The following is a 15,810-nucleotide window of genomic DNA, read 5'->3' on the forward strand; positions in this document are numbered from 1 at the left end:
TGGGTCGCAGGCCGATGACGCGCCGGGGCCGGCGGAGGAGCGGCCACTTCCTGGAGCCGCCGGCCGGGGCCACTCGCTGCACTCAGCGCTGGAGCCGGGAGCCCGCGGCCGCCGCCATGTCCCACCAGACCGGCATCCAAGGTAACGGCGCCGGCGCTGCCCTTGGGGAAGGGGCTCCCCGAAGGCCCCAGGCAGGCCGGGCGGGGCCGTAGTCGGGCCCGAAGCACTGGGAATCTGTGTCGGGGGCGAGCCGGGCCTCTGAGTCTCTCTGCGCTCCCTTGTCCCGGGCGCTCTCGGCCTGCCTCCGTCCCTGCCCGGGCCCGGCCGCCGCCACGTTGCGGACGGACCCGAAATTCGCCGGAGCGAAGGAAGTGGGTCTGGCGGCAGCCGGGGTGAAGGGGGCGTGCCTGCAGCCGCAGCCGACCGTAACCCAACTTTACGGGTTGGGAAGACCTGGAGCCGTGAAGGTGACTGGGGTCCCTTTATTGTCGAGAGACAGGCGAATTTTCTTTTTCACGATCCAGAAGAGTTGTTACATGATTTGAATTATAAAAAAGAAAGATGCGGGAATCTTTTTCATTTCTACTAAGAATGCTTCCCAAACTCTTCCGCGCTTTCTTCCAAAAATGGGAACATCAGCACCGTTGTATATATCCTAAGTAGGAGGTGTCTTGGTCGTTCTTAGGTACTCCTCAGGGAACTGAAAAGTCTGATCTGTGTGGCATCGTATAATTATCCCATTCAGGCAGTTGAATGTGCAATTTTAATTGACCTGTGTTATTTCCTGGCTTGCGAATGGGCAGTTTGAAAGCTCTCACCTCATCAGAATCAAATAATATGTCCCGGGGTTACTCGCGATCACTTAACGAGTTCTAGTGTAAACACAAGATCTTCCTGTTAATAGACAACGAATCTTTTCCCCAGATGAACATCTAATTGTGTTTTGTTCGTAAGTCTTTGACACCACCCATACCTCCTCCTGCGCACACAAAGAAAAGCAAAATAGTCTCGAATCTAAAAGCACTCTTTTATTTGCGTTAGTTTTGATGCATGGATATCTAATTACTGACTTTGATGCTTGAGTCTAATAGCAAGCACTATTAAAAGTGGTTCTTGCTGTCAGTATACACCCCAAGAACAAAATCAGAAGGAAATTGAAGTTTTAATAGCACAAGGGAGAGGTTATTAAGTATACATTTGCTCAGTGAGATTACTCCAGCTTTTTGAGAAATACGAGTCAGAAAAGTGTGATCACAAGTATAAACTTGAAGGAATTTTATTGACTTCAATCAGGATAGGGCATTTGATGTTTATTGTCATCTTTAAACATGAAAATGTAGAAAATGAATTGATGAAGAGGGTGTTTTTATTTATCATAAACTTGAAATTGGACCAGAAGAGAATGAAAGCAGATTTTCAGCATTTTCAAACAATCAGTAAAGGTATTTCTCAGATTTGTAATTTGTTCATTATTGGGTTTGAGAAACTTTAATATATTCATTCCCAATTCTAACATAGCTAGAACAGGTTAGAATTAATACACTTTTAAAACATACTTATGTTTCTTAGCTGAATATGGGGCTTCGCTGGTGGCTCAGTGGTAAAGAACCGACCTGCCAGTGCAGGAGATGTAGGTTTGATCCCTGGATGGGGAAGATCCCCTGGAGAAGGGAATGGCAACCCACTCTGGTATGGTGCCTGGCGGGCTACGGATTAGGGGATCGCAGAAGAGTTGGACATGCATGACTTAGCGACTGAACAACAACAGCAACAACAAAAGCCGTGTTCAGTGTCTGGTATACCTTTTAAGTTTTATAATTTAAATTACTGTTAATAAGAAAATATTGCATACTCAAGATTTTTTCTTTGTATTATATTTCATGTTTTCCTTATTCAATTAGCATTATTATTGTAGCATTAGAAAGTATTAATGCATAAATATTACTTTTCGGTATCTTTTTGCACAGCAAGTGAAGACGTTAAAGATATCTTTGCCAGAGCAAGAAATGGAAAATACAGACTTCTGAAGATATCTATTGAAAATGGTTAGTTAAACCTTTTTTGTTCTTGAATTATTGGGTGTTATGTTTTGAAGCTAAGTCATTCTCAGTGATTTGGACTATTCATAAATGTGAAGCAGGTTCAGAGCTTGCCTTCAGTTAACCTGGATCCTCTATATTTTGGGCATTTCCTAAAGGCCCCTGCTTACCTTCTGAATTCTCTAGTTGACTATCAGGGAAACAAAAAGATGTTGGTTTTGGTGTGACATATTCCTCTCACTTTTTTGTGTCTCAATTTCTGTATTGCAATCTGTATCTAATGTCAGTGCTTGCAGCTCTGGAATGAAAATCAGTAACAGGCAATTATCTGAAAAATAAACAGTTATTTGTGAATTATTTTTCAATAAAGTTAGTTTGAAGTAGAAAGAAAGGGTTTTAAACTGCCTGTTTTCTCAACTTGATTGTAATGTTTGCTGCAGAAATGATTCCCTTTTCTTGTTATGGGAAAAAGTTCTGAGAATATAACAAAGTGTAAATTGATCCTTTCAAAATAAAGCTGAAAGCAGGGAAATTAATTGGGTGGGAGAGTCTTTTAATTTGCCTGGTTTGAGTATGAGTAATTAAATTATAATTATTTAATCTCAAATGAATATGTTAAAACATCCCATTGGCCTAATTTCTTAATTACCTTGAAATATTTTGCTTTGGAAAAATACCTTGTTCTTTCATAAACTGGAAGTAAATCTAATTTGGTTTCCAGTTTCTCTTATATGTTAAAATAGTTTGAAAAATATGCAGTTCTGCATATGTTAACACACTCAATGAGAATAAACATATACTGTAAAGTAGTCTGTTTTAGAACTATTGAACTAAAATTTTAAGTGTTATCACTTTCTAATTGACTTAGTCAAGTAAGTAAAATGGAAAAGTTGATATAACTCACATCTCTACAACAGAAAAATGACAATATTTTGTCTGTCACTTCTCTGGTTTTTTGTTTTGAGAAAAAATTTTAAATAAGGAAATTATGAAGAATAAATGACAAATACTTCCATCCTTCTTAAATTAATAACTGCTAACATTTTATCAATTTGCTTCAAACCCTTTGTAATTTGATGTTTAAACAACTGTACTTTCCGACCTTCTCCTGAGGAAACTATATTAGGAACTTTTTTTGTATGTGCAATCCCTAAATAACATATAGTGCTGTTTTTGAGTTTTTAAGTTCATATGAACTGATGTCTTTTTCTGCATCATTCCTTTTCTGTAAATATTATTTTTATAATTAGTTTTGATAGAGGCTCATTAATTCTTTTTAAATATGAATAGAATTTTATCATATGACTGCCACATATTTTATGTCCCTTCTCTTACTGATGAACATGTGGGCTATTTTCAGTTTCCACTGTTATTTTATAGTGCTGCAGTGAATACCTTTGTATATATGTGCAAGAGATTCTCTATGCAGAATACAGTCTTGATTCTCCCAATAGTGTCTCAAGGTGACTGTACCAATTTATGCTTGTGGACAGATTTTTAAATTTGTAGTACTGTGGCCAAGTAGGAACTAAACCTGTTTTTATTTAGTATTTCTTAACTGTGCAATTCAATGTTAATTTCAGAAATCACACCTTTGAGTGGTAGGAAGCTTAGTTAAATACATTTTGTTGATACTTTATAACAAACATTTGGAAAATAGACTATAACTACCCTTTCTTCAACCATCCAACTCAGCTATTTATAATCATTTTTGTCTGTACCTTTCTTGTTTTTTTCATAACATTATTTTACCTATGCTGGTCATAATTTTTACTTTTTAATACTTCTTTATATTATATTTTTGTATATACTAATATTTTATTATATATTCCTATATATTGTATTGTTACAGCCAAGGTCCTTTTCATATATTGATGTGAATAGACCAATTAATAATTACATATTAATTTATTCTTCTATTCTTCATTATTCTACCATTTGGTATTTCAAACCATTTATGTGTCTTAAAAATTGTTCTTCACAGAGAAACTTGTGATTGGGTCGTGTAGGAAGCCTTCAGATTCCTGGGATCAGGATTATGATTCCTTTGTTTTACCCCTGTTGGAGGACAAACAACCGTGCTATGTATTATTCAGGTTAGATTCTCAGAATGCCCAGGGATATGAATGGATATTCATTGCGTGGTCTCCTGATCATTCTCATGTAAGTAATTTTTGGTAACATGTTTAACATTAAATGGAGAGGGAAATGGCAACCCACTCCATTATTCTTGCCTGGAAAATCCCATGGACGGAGGAGCCTGGTTGGCTATAGTCCTAGGAGTCTAAAGAGTTGGAGACGACTGAGTGACTTCACTTTCACTTTCACATTAAAAGCTAGAAAATTTTTTTCTGAAATATTCCTAGGCCAAGAAAAAGTTAGGAAGCAATAGTCTTTCTCATAAAAGGGAATGATGATGGGAAAAAGTCCTTGGATTGGTAATGTAGAACCAAGGATAATTTACTGAGATTCAGAAATCTTGACCTTGATTGAAATCAGAAGAATTATTATTGGTTTTAAATTTAAAAATTTGTGGCTATTATAAATGACTTTCTGGACCTCTCTGAAAAATAAAGGTTGCTATTTTGCTTTGAGCATAATAACAAATAATTTTTACAGAACTAACTGAGCATTATATGAAATATTCTTAATAGCTACTATTCAGGTGATGAGCATACATACAGATAAGTATTTCTTTTAGGAAAGTTGAGTGATGGTGGTTTAGTCACTAAGTTATGTCCGACTCTTGGACTCTTGCGACCCGTTGACTGTAGCCGGCCAGGCTCCTCTGTCTATGGGATTCTCTAGGCAAGACTACTGGAGTGGTTTGCCATTTCCTTCTCCAGGGGATCTTCCCGACCCAGGGACTGAACCTGGGTCTCCTGCATTGCAGGCAGATTCTTTACCAACTGAGCTATGAGGGAAGCCCTTACGTGTTAGAACAAAAAAATTAATATGTGGATACAGTCCAATATTTTAAAGACTTAATTCTTTCTTCTTATAGAAAAATAATAATTTTAAAGTTTTGTAGATATCATTCTCAAAAGTCATCCCCTCCTTTAACTCTATATATCTTGTTTGAAAGAAATACTGAATTTGACAGTGCAGAATTATGAAATGATTTCTATTTTGGCAGTTATCTTTAGTAGTTCCCTGTAGATGCTATAAATATCAGACTCCTTAATAATAGTATATTTTGTAATTCTTTTCATCTTTGTCCCTCATAGAATGTTTTATGCCATAGTTATGCCATGAATATTTGATTTTTAATTAGTAATATCTCACCGAGACTTGCTTTGAGTAGAATGTCACTATCAAGATTACTTTATCTCAATGACTTTAAAGTAATGTTTTAAGTAGCTTCTTTTAATTATTGAACTCATTTTATACTTTGAAAAAATGAAGAATTTTTTAAAATTTAGCTTTTTCTACTTTTTGAGAAATGGCTTATAAGTTGAGATCTACCTTAGTAGCTGTTGATGTTTTAGATGCCAGTGTTATGATGCCTGTCTGTATCCACACATTTTAGCATGTTACACTTGATGGACTTTGTCACAGTTTATTTTTAATGTGCTTGACGGTTTTAAAACATTCATTAAATGCTATTTTTGTAATGATAGTTTTCACCTGTAAACTTACAAGTAAACTTTCACAATTGCTAGGTTCGTCAGAAAATGTTGTATGCAGCAACAAGAGCAACTCTGAAAAAGGAGTTTGGAGGTGGCCACATTAAAGACGAAATGTTTGGAACAGTAAAGGTACAAAACTTATATTTTATATGGAGTCTATGTGTTGCAGTTAAAATGCTTAAAGAACTTCTAGGTAATGGGGTAATTAATGTGAATTCTGATTGGTAAATCTGTAAACATAAGAATAAGAGAAAACGTTTCATATGATATCCATATTAACTGAAACATACAATACTCACCCTTTTAAAATATGTTGACATCTCAGTTTTCAAATGCTAGAATCTCTCTTCGAGATAATTTAGTTCAACCCCTCATTTAGTTCAATCTTTTCATTTTAAGGACGAGTTAATAGGCTCAGAAAAATGAGCCTATTAAAAGAAACAGTAGTTAAACTACTTAAAAGAAACAGTAGTTTTTAGGTATTTTGAACATTAATACTCATAATATGGAAGCGATAAATATATTATTTAAACTGGAATATTGAGAGGTAAATTGATGATTGGGGTAATTGTTGATTAATATGTATGTTATGATTAAGAATTTACTTCATTATAGAATTTGTATGGTAAATACATGTATTTGTACATATACCCCCACATTCAGAAAATCACACTGTATTTTTTGAACAGATTTTTTGTTTTGTTATTCAGAGCTTTTATTGTGATTCAGTGAGTATTACATTCTGATGGGTAGAGCACAAGACTAGCTGGGAATGCTTTGCTTATTCACACTAGTTGTGAAGTGGTCTGGTTTCTCAATTCTAGTTTCAGTCTTAAAACCACAAAATGTTGATGAGAAGTAAATTTATTTGGAGTAATTTTTCTTTTAAATAAGAACTATAATTATTTTCTATAAATAATTATATAAAATAAGAACTATAATTATTTTCTATAAATAATTATAGTACAGAATTCATAATCTGAGGATGTTGATTATTAAATAATCATGGGGAAGGCTTCCCCAGAAGGTTAGTAGTAATTGTCCTGTAGACTTGAAGCATGATCAGGTTCATCATGTGTCTGGCATTACCACCACCACACTCATTCAAAAGAGTAGTAATTATAAAGCTTTAGGAAATGAAGCATAGCTACTCTCCTTAAAACTTTTTGAAAACTGTAGAGTAGAATATTTTTTAAAATAGAAAAATAGTAAGATTCTTGTTACCATTTATTTTCAATTAAAATATTTTTTGTTAAATTAATAATTTTGTTTTTCCCAAAGTAGCCTCACCGGAGAAGGCAATGGCACCCCACTCTAGTACTCTTGCCTGGAAAATCCCATGGATGGAGGAGCCTGGTGGGCTGCAGTCCATGGGGTCACTAAGAGTCGGACACAACTCAGTGACTTCACTTTCACTTTTCACTTCCATGCATTGGAGAAGGAAATGGCAACCCACTCCAGTGTTCTTGCCTGGAGAATCCCAGGGACGGGAGAGCCTGGTTAGGCTGCCGTCTATGGGGTTGCACAGAGGCCGACACGACTGTAGTGACTTAGCAGCAGCAAAGTAGCCTCACAACTAGTAACAGTCAATTTCTGTGCTTACAGGAAGATGTATCATTACATGGGTATAAAAAATATTTGCTGTCACAGTCTTCTCCTGCCCCACTGACTGCAGCTGAAGAAGAATTAAGACAGATTAAAATTAATGAGGTATGTTACCATTTTGAAATCTTGCAAGAGTTGAAGTGCTTAAAAGTATTGTAATTTTTAATTAATAGATGAAGAGGTAACTGGAGAATAAGTTGAATAGCTAACATTCTGTTCCATTTAGAGACAAGACCATGTTCAGTGTGTTTTTAGGAAAAAGTTGGAAGTAAATATTAAACTTCATGTCAGTTTCATAAATAGCTTTCTCCTGTCTTTATAATGTATGGGTTAGATGAGTAATCCTGTTAGAAGTACAGCTGTTCTTAATTTCATACTTTGAATTCTAAATAAGTGGGAAAAGTATATGTTACTTACATAGTGTGAGGTATATGATGTCTAATAAGGTTGCCTGAGGAAGGTTTGTTTTGTTATTTCAGAGAATACTAATGACTAAAGAGAGTAAAACATATATGCTATAGTGTGTTTAGGATTTCTAGAGGCTCTGTAAGTTGTCTATGGGCACTGCCTGGATGGGTGTGTGCACATATATATATATATATATATACACGTAGGAGATGGTTATATGAGTACTTGTTTAGCACATGGGTCAATAAATTTCATCCATATTATAGTTTATCATTTCTAATGTATTTACTGCAGCAATTTTAACTTAGAATAGCTACTGTATTTCTACTGGAATTTTACAGAAAAGAACAAGTAGCAGAAACTACTGTTTACTTCTCTGAGTAACAGACTAATAAGAATCAGTCTGGAAAATGAGTATTATTTATATTGACCTGATAGCAAGGATCTATCATTATTATTTTAACTCAAGTTATCAGAGTATGGACTTTTACATGACTTTTTTTAACAAGTTTGATAGTTTGTTTTATTCCTTGCAATCAGAACCCAGAGGATCTTATTGGGGTATGCATTTGCATATGTTCTATAATGTTTTCATTATCCAATGCCATTTATGCTGTAGAATCTCCATTCATTTTTTTTTAAGTAAACTTTCAATTTTGACTTTGTTGCAGTACTGCAAATGAGACCCTATACTAAAATATCATTTATTGAGTGTAAAAGTCTTAAATATGTGCATTGAAAGCTTTCTTGAAGTACTCTTCTTCCAATACATGCACACCCATGTTCTTAGGAATGAAAGCTCTCAAGTCTGGAACTTCTGCAGTAGTACAATTTGTTGAGCTATGTTGTGTCTTTGTATATTGTTTGTACTCCTTTCAACTCTGCATGGTGTTTGTGTTGCACTTTGTGTCTAGAGGAACAAAGTTCTATATATATTGTATTTATATCACAGTGTTCATAAGTTTTATCAAGTAAAATATTATAATTAAAAGTATAATCTGAAGATACTTCAAAGAGCTTGTGTGTAGCTCATGGCAGTTGTGCCAAACCAAACATATAAACAAAGTCCTGCTAACATTGCACACTCACTCAGATGTTCACTTTTGGCATTTTCATCAAAATGTGGCATACACTCTGCATGTTGACAAAGTGCTAGCAGAACCTGAGATGAATGTGAACAATTTGCCTTCTAAGTTCATGGTGTTTTAAGTGTTACTTTTAATTATATTAAAATGGGCAGAATTAATTATATTAAAAGGGTGGAATGGCACTCACTCTGTAGAGTTTAGGTTTTCTTTGCCATCTGACACTGCTTAATGCTAAAATTCATCAGTAAATTGAATCTGTCATACTAGGTACAAACTGACGTGAGTGTGGACGCTAAGCATCAAACACTACAAGGAGTGGCATTTCCTATTTCTCAAGAAGCTTTTCAAGCTTTGGAAAAATTGAATAACAGACAGCTGAACTATGTACAATTGGTAAGAGACATATGATTATTACGAAGTGGCTTCTCTCTTCAGTACCTTTGGCTTGTATTAATATAAGGTTTGTTTTTAATGGATTTTAAGTCTTTATTTTTTATTCATTGTTTTTAAACTTAAAAAAGCAAATATATTCACTGGAAAAAGTGAAATTATGTAACTTTCTCCTTATCTCCTTGTTTTTTTAATTATAAATTTTAAATTTCTGTGTATCTATTTTAATAAGTATTTTGTTTCTATTGACAGGAAATAGATATAAAAAATGAAATCATAATTTTGGCCAACACAATAAATACAGAACTAAAAGATTTGCCAAAGAGGATTCCCAAAGATGCAGCACGTTATCATTTCTTTCTGTATAAACATTCTCATGAAGGAGACTATTTGGAGTCTATAGGTATATGGTACTTTTTTTTTAACATGTTGCTTTTTGTTTGCTGATTGGCATTTCATCACTATATTCTTTCTTATTTCTTGGCCAGAGGGCTTAGTTGTAGTTTTACAAGATTTAGTATTTGCTTTAATTGATATGCTGCTAATTGGATTTATTATTATTTTAATTTACAGTTTTTATTTATTCAATGCCTGGATACACATGCAGTATAAGAGAACGAATGCTGTATTCTAGCTGCAAGAGCCCTCTGCTAGAGATTGTAGAAAGACAACTACAAATGGACATCATTAGAAAGGTAGTTACCTAATTATTTATCTAATTTATTTTACCTAATTTATCTTATTGATATATTTAATACCTATTTAAAATTCTTCAATTTTTATTACATTTTTATTGTTTTTCATGTGATTCATGATGTACTGAAATTTGTAAACAAAAAGGTTTTTTTTTTTTTTCCTTGTTCTCATCATGAATCCTTAGGAAATCCTCTTAAGTGCTTGGGGATGATCTATTATGATCCCAGCCTCCCTGTAGATCTAATGTTTAGCCACAAGGTACATGTGGCTATTTAAATATAAATAAAAATTAAATGAAATTTAAATTTCAGTTCCTTAAAAACACTAGCTACATTTCAGGTGCTCATTTTAGCTAACGTGGCCAATGGCACTGTATTTGGTGCAGAATTTCGAGGATAAGTCCACATTGCAGAAAGTTCTGTTGGACAGTGCTACTAAAGCTGCATGTTTCTTATTTTCTCAAGACTTTATTAGTAAGAAACCACAGTCTTCATTTATAACTTCTCATGGGATGTTGAGAATCTTTCCAGTTGTTGGGAAAGAAGAGTATGGGCATAACATAAATTTGGGGAACTAAGTTCAAGTTTTCTTAAATGCAGGTGAGTCATGGGGAAACATATGGTTTATTCTTGACCTCTTCAACTCTTAAAACACAGGTCCTTACAAATTACCAGTGTTTTAGATACTGAGCATTCTAAGAGCTTTTAAAGTTCTTAAGAATCACCTATAGCAGGGGCTGGCTCACTCTTTCTACCAGAAGACCAGATAGTAAGTATTTTAGGCTTTGCCAGACCACATATGGTCTTTTTCACATATTCTTGTTTTATTATTTTGTTTTTTACAACCCTTTAGAAATGTAGAACACACTCTTAACTTGAACAAGATTTGTCCTGCAGGCCACGGTTTGCCAACCTGTGAAACAGAGTGATTTCAAGTGACCCAAGTGATGAAGGCTCCATTAGTAATGTTTCTGGAAAATATATAGTGTACTAAAGCAGAACAACTTAAGAATATAGTGATGATTCCTACTATACTATTTTTAAACATTAGTTAAAATGGAGAAGAAAGAACCAGACAGAAAATAAATATAGTGGATTATATATTCAAGCAACTCTATTTAGCTCCCACCTCCTCCCCCCAAAAAAGAGTCAAGTGAACTATTTTCGTATGGTCCTAGGTTCTTTCTTGCTGGAATGGGTATTATGTATTTATCTGTGATCATTCACACCTGCAAACGTTGTTTGTATTAGGTTTTGAATGTTGTGTTTTTTCATACTGCATCACACTTTGCTAATTTCACCTCTTACAGATCGAGATAGACAATGGGGATGAGTTGACTGCAGACTTCCTTTATGAAGAAGTACATCCCAAGCAGCATGCACATAAACAAAGTTTTGCAAAACCAAAAGGCCCTTCAGGAAAAAGAGGAATTCGAAGAATAATTAGGGGTCCAGCTGAAACTGAAGCTACTACTGAATAAAGTTATTATAATACTAGTTTTTTAAGAGTCCAGCTTTTAGTACAGGAGAACTGAAATCATTCCATGTTGATACAGAGTAGAGGGGAAAATTGTACTTTTTGAAAATTAGCACTTTTCACTTCTGTATGTTTATAAAATTAATGTTAAAGAAGACTTATGATTTCTGAGTTAAATCTAGAAAAGAGTTCAATATAATGATGTTTAATTTCATCACAGTTTTCATAGAGTGATTATTCCACAGTTTTCATATAATTCTTAAAATTTTATACAGTTAGGCCAATTCCAGAAAAGGCTAATGTCCAAAAGTAAGATACAAGTCTTATTACTGTTTGATGATACATCTTTTTTTTTTTTTTTTTTTTTAAGGGAGAAAGACCTTAAAATATTCATTCCACTTAATGAATACGTTAAGGACCAGGTTAGGTTATTTTCTAAGCTGAAAACTTCATGTGCCTAGGAAAAAGTGGAAAGTTGCTTGCTCTGAAGAGCAGTGCTCACTCAGACCGTGGGATCATATCTGCAATGTTTAGACGGTGCTTTATTGCAGCAGTCTTTTCTATTTGACTTTCTGGTTTTTTAAATGGCTTTAAAGTTGCAGAAGATCAGCTCACTCTGAAGCCTTAAGGGTACTAGATATTTTCTATACTATAGGACTTCTGATGATGTTGAAAGACATGTTTAAATACCTTTATTAAATTCTCATTGTAGTGCTATAAAATTTTTTCCATTTCAAAAGTAATTCATTTCATTATATGTAGTGTGAGACAAAATATTTATGTTTAATTGAATATCAAGTTAATATTCGAAAGAAAACAAAACTGATGTCAACAATATTGAAAACATTTTAAACATCACGATTGATTTGTCTAAAACCATACACTAATAGGCAAATTGTGTTCTTTATCACTTTTGAATGAATGTCCAGATTTAATAAAATTATTTTAAAGTCCTGGTACTCATCAGTCTAACACAGATTAAGAATATGTTTCAGTTTATATCATATTTCAAAACACATTTAACTGTTTCCTAAAGCTTTACATTTTTAGTTACAACCTCCAGAGATTTTGAGCCTCATTTTCTTCAATACTTGAAGTAGAGGGAGCTAGAACACTTCATCATGTGTAATCTGATAAACCTGCTGCAAGAGCCATAATTTTGAGGACTTTTCTAAGTGAATTGTGGGGATCCAGGATTTAGAATTTCTTGATCTAAACTTGCATAAAGGAAATACCAGACATGCACATTTCATAGTATGAAATAAGAAAGTCATTTTTACACTTTATTATCTAAGGTAATATATGCACCTTTCAGAAATCCAATGTGTGTTCAACTAAAGCATGTTAGAATAATTATGAGTTGACAGATTTTGTTTTTTTCCTAGAATTAAGAGTATTTGTGTGGGGTTTTGTTTGTTTACAAATAATCATATTTGCATATTTAAACATGCAAAATAAGTATGGTAATGTTGCACTTTTTTATGAAAGAGTTAAGTTTTTCGGTGGGTGCACAGACACAAACACATACACACTACTGCATCGAGAATCCTGGAACTGTTGACTAGAGACCAAGCTGCTGACGCTCTTCTTTTCAGTCGGGAAGAATGTTAACCTGTCATATGGTATAAAATAATTTAGTAGTGAATGTTTTTCTATACCATCCATGTGCAATTATACTCTTAAACTCTATTACACTACATGCAAGTGAACATTCCAGAATATAGATGTGATGATATAATCTTTAATTATTAAACCAATGATTGTTGAAAATCAGTGATGCATTTGTTATAGAGTATAACTCATTGTTTATGTTTTGGGTGATGTCATAACAATAGAAAGTGAATAAAGTATTCCCAGTAAATTTATATAGCAGTGAAGAATTACATGCCTTCTGTGGACATTTTATAAGTGCGTTTTATATTGCAATAAAATTTTTCTCTTTAAATTGCATCCTAAGTTGATTTTTTAGTATAACCTTTCTTTTTTAATGTTTGGACAAGTCTACATAATGCAGTTGGCTTCCCTGGTAGCTCAGGTGGTAAAGAATACACCTGAAATGTGGGAGACCTGGCTTCGATCCCTGGGTTGGGAAGAGCCCCTGGAAAAGGGAATGGCTACCCACTCCAGTATTCTGGCCTGCAGAATTCCATGGACTGTATAGTCCACGGAGTTGAAAAGACTTGGACATGACTGAGCAACTTTCACTCAAATAATGCGATACCTGTTGATGGGTTAGAAATCCATTCATCTGTTAATTAACCTATCTAAGTCAAAAAGGATTTTAACTAGTTTGAAACCTAAGCAGGTTGTATCAATGGAGTGCTTAATAGATGAGAATTTCCCACTTTTGCAGCAATAATGGAAATGCCATTATCAGTTACTTTCTACTGTGATAGCAGCAACCCAGAAGAGTAGGGTGACCAACAGACTTGACAGTAAGCTGTTAAGAGACATTCATCCAACAAATACTGAGTGCATTCTAGTTTGCAATAAAGGATCAAATCGATCCTTTTTAGTAGGGCTGTATTACAAACTGGATGTCTTTGGTAGCAGTTTTACCACGACAGAATTTCATTAAAAAGGCTAATTTTGAGAACTATTTTAAAAGTTAAATTCTTTAAGGCATTTCTGCTCATTTCTGCCTGAGGTTCTTATACTGGAGTTTGGTATATACATTCTTTCACGTGTTTTCTTTGCATATATGATCATACGTTAGAAAGATTGGAGGGGTTTTTGTTTCTGTTTTTAAAATAACACTGATTCTAGGGCTTCATCTCCAGAGATTTTGATAAAGAGTAGGTGGGCGCAGGAATCACAGTTCCACAAATGATTCATGGGTAGCCATGACCGGGATACAGTTTGCCTTAAATGATATAAATTGAATGTTTCCCTCCATTCAGTCCACAAACTATTCCTACCTATTGGTCTATAGTGGTTATGATTAACAGTGATGATTGGCCCATGGCTGTCTCCACATCCCTTGATCAGTCCAATCAGCTCAGCTGCTGGCAGGACCACTGAAGGACCAAGCATGTGGCTGCTGCCTCAGGAAAACTGTGCTGTTCCTCGCCCCCTCTCTCCCAGTATCTATGTGCCTTACGCCCTCATTTAATGCAGCCTCTGCTCAAGTGTCACCTGCCTAGAAAGGTCTTCCCTGGCCTCCCAAGTCTGATTGTACTTCCTGTCCTCACACCTTAAGCCTGCTTTATTTTTCCTCAAAGTACTTAAGAAATATGTATCTATGTTGCTTGTCTCCACACAAGTTTGATGGCTTTTACACTGATACATCCTCAGCACCTGGAACAGTGTCTAGGACATAGTGGATACTTCATTTGTTGAATAAATGAAATGAGATTTTACCTTTCCTTGGACAGTGGGGAAAGAAGCACATTGAAGCAGTGATAGGTTCAGCACAGTGGCACTGGCCTCCACTGCTGTATTTCTGGGCAGGGCAAATGTCACTAGCACTTACCCAGCCTCTTGCCTTCAGAAGACCATAGTTTCTACCCCAGGAAACTCCAGTATTGACCCATTCCTGAGTGGACTGTTCTGTGAAGACCAATTTCTACTCAAGAGCTAGTGCTGATCCATTACATCTGTGTTTGCTAGAATTCAGTCAGACTGTTCAGTTCAGTCACTCAGTTGTGTCCGATTCTGTGACCCCATGAATTGCAGCATGCCAGGCCTCCCTGTCCATCACCAACTCCTGGAGATCACTCAAACTCACGTCCGTCGAGTCGGTGATGCCATCCAGCCATCTCATCCTCTGTCATCCTCTTCTCCTCCTGCCCCCAATCCCTCCCAGCATCACAGTCTTTTCCAATGAGTCAACTCTTCGCGTGTGGCCAAAGTACCGGAGTTTCAGCTTTAGCATCATTCCTTCCAAAGAACACCCAGGACTGGTCTCCTTCAGAATGGACTGGTTGGATCTCCTTGCAGTCCAAGGGACTCTCAAGAGTCTTCTCCAACACCACAGTTCAAAAGCATCAATTCTTCGGCACTCAGCTTTCTTCACAGTCCAACTCTCACATCCATACATGACCACTGGAAAAACCCTAGCCTTGACTAGATGGACCTTTGTTGGCAAAGTAATGTCTCTACTTTTGAACATGCTATCTAGGTTGGTCATAGCTTTCCTTCCAAGGAGTAAGCGTCTTTCAATTTCGTGGCTGTAATCACCATCTGCAGTGATTTTGTAGTGTCTTATAAACCTTTTATTTATATTTTAAAAATCTCTTAACTGGTATCTCTTCCACCTTTCCACTTCTAGAGACTTGAGACGGAAAAGAACAGGAACTTCAAAGATCTACTCTCCACATACAAATAGCACCCACACCAGCAAAGGAAGTGAAAGAGGAAGAGGTCTGAAGGATCCGCCAGGTCTGGGTGAGGGAGAGGGGAAGGAAAGAGGGACAGGCTGAGGGGTGGGTCTCTTAAGAAAGGAACAGAGATGGGGCGACAGAGATGTCTCTTAGTTTG

At 35.6% G+C, this 15,810-nt stretch overlaps 1 protein-coding gene across 1 annotated transcript; it reads left to right on the forward strand.

Moving 5' to 3' along the window:
* Positions 1-18: 18 nt before the first annotated feature.
* TWF1 (twinfilin actin binding protein 1) lies at positions 19-13,281 on the forward strand. Its single transcript, XM_019960754.2, has 9 exons — positions 19-141; positions 1,968-2,045; positions 4,024-4,202; positions 5,702-5,797; positions 7,274-7,378; positions 9,037-9,162; positions 9,412-9,562; positions 9,733-9,854; positions 11,165-13,281. Exons 1-9 carry the CDS (start codon positions 117-119, stop codon positions 11,333-11,335), a joined length of 1,053 nt encoding a protein of 350 aa, XP_019816313.2. The 5' UTR covers positions 19-116; the 3' UTR covers positions 11,336-13,281.
* The last annotated feature ends 2,529 nt before the right edge of the window (positions 13,282-15,810 follow it).

This window comes from Bos indicus, chromosome 5 (assembly GCF_029378745.1).
Source record: "Bos indicus isolate NIAB-ARS_2022 breed Sahiwal x Tharparkar chromosome 5, NIAB-ARS_B.indTharparkar_mat_pri_1.0, whole genome shotgun sequence".
Taxonomy (NCBI): Eukaryota; Metazoa; Chordata; class Mammalia; order Artiodactyla; family Bovidae; genus Bos; species Bos indicus.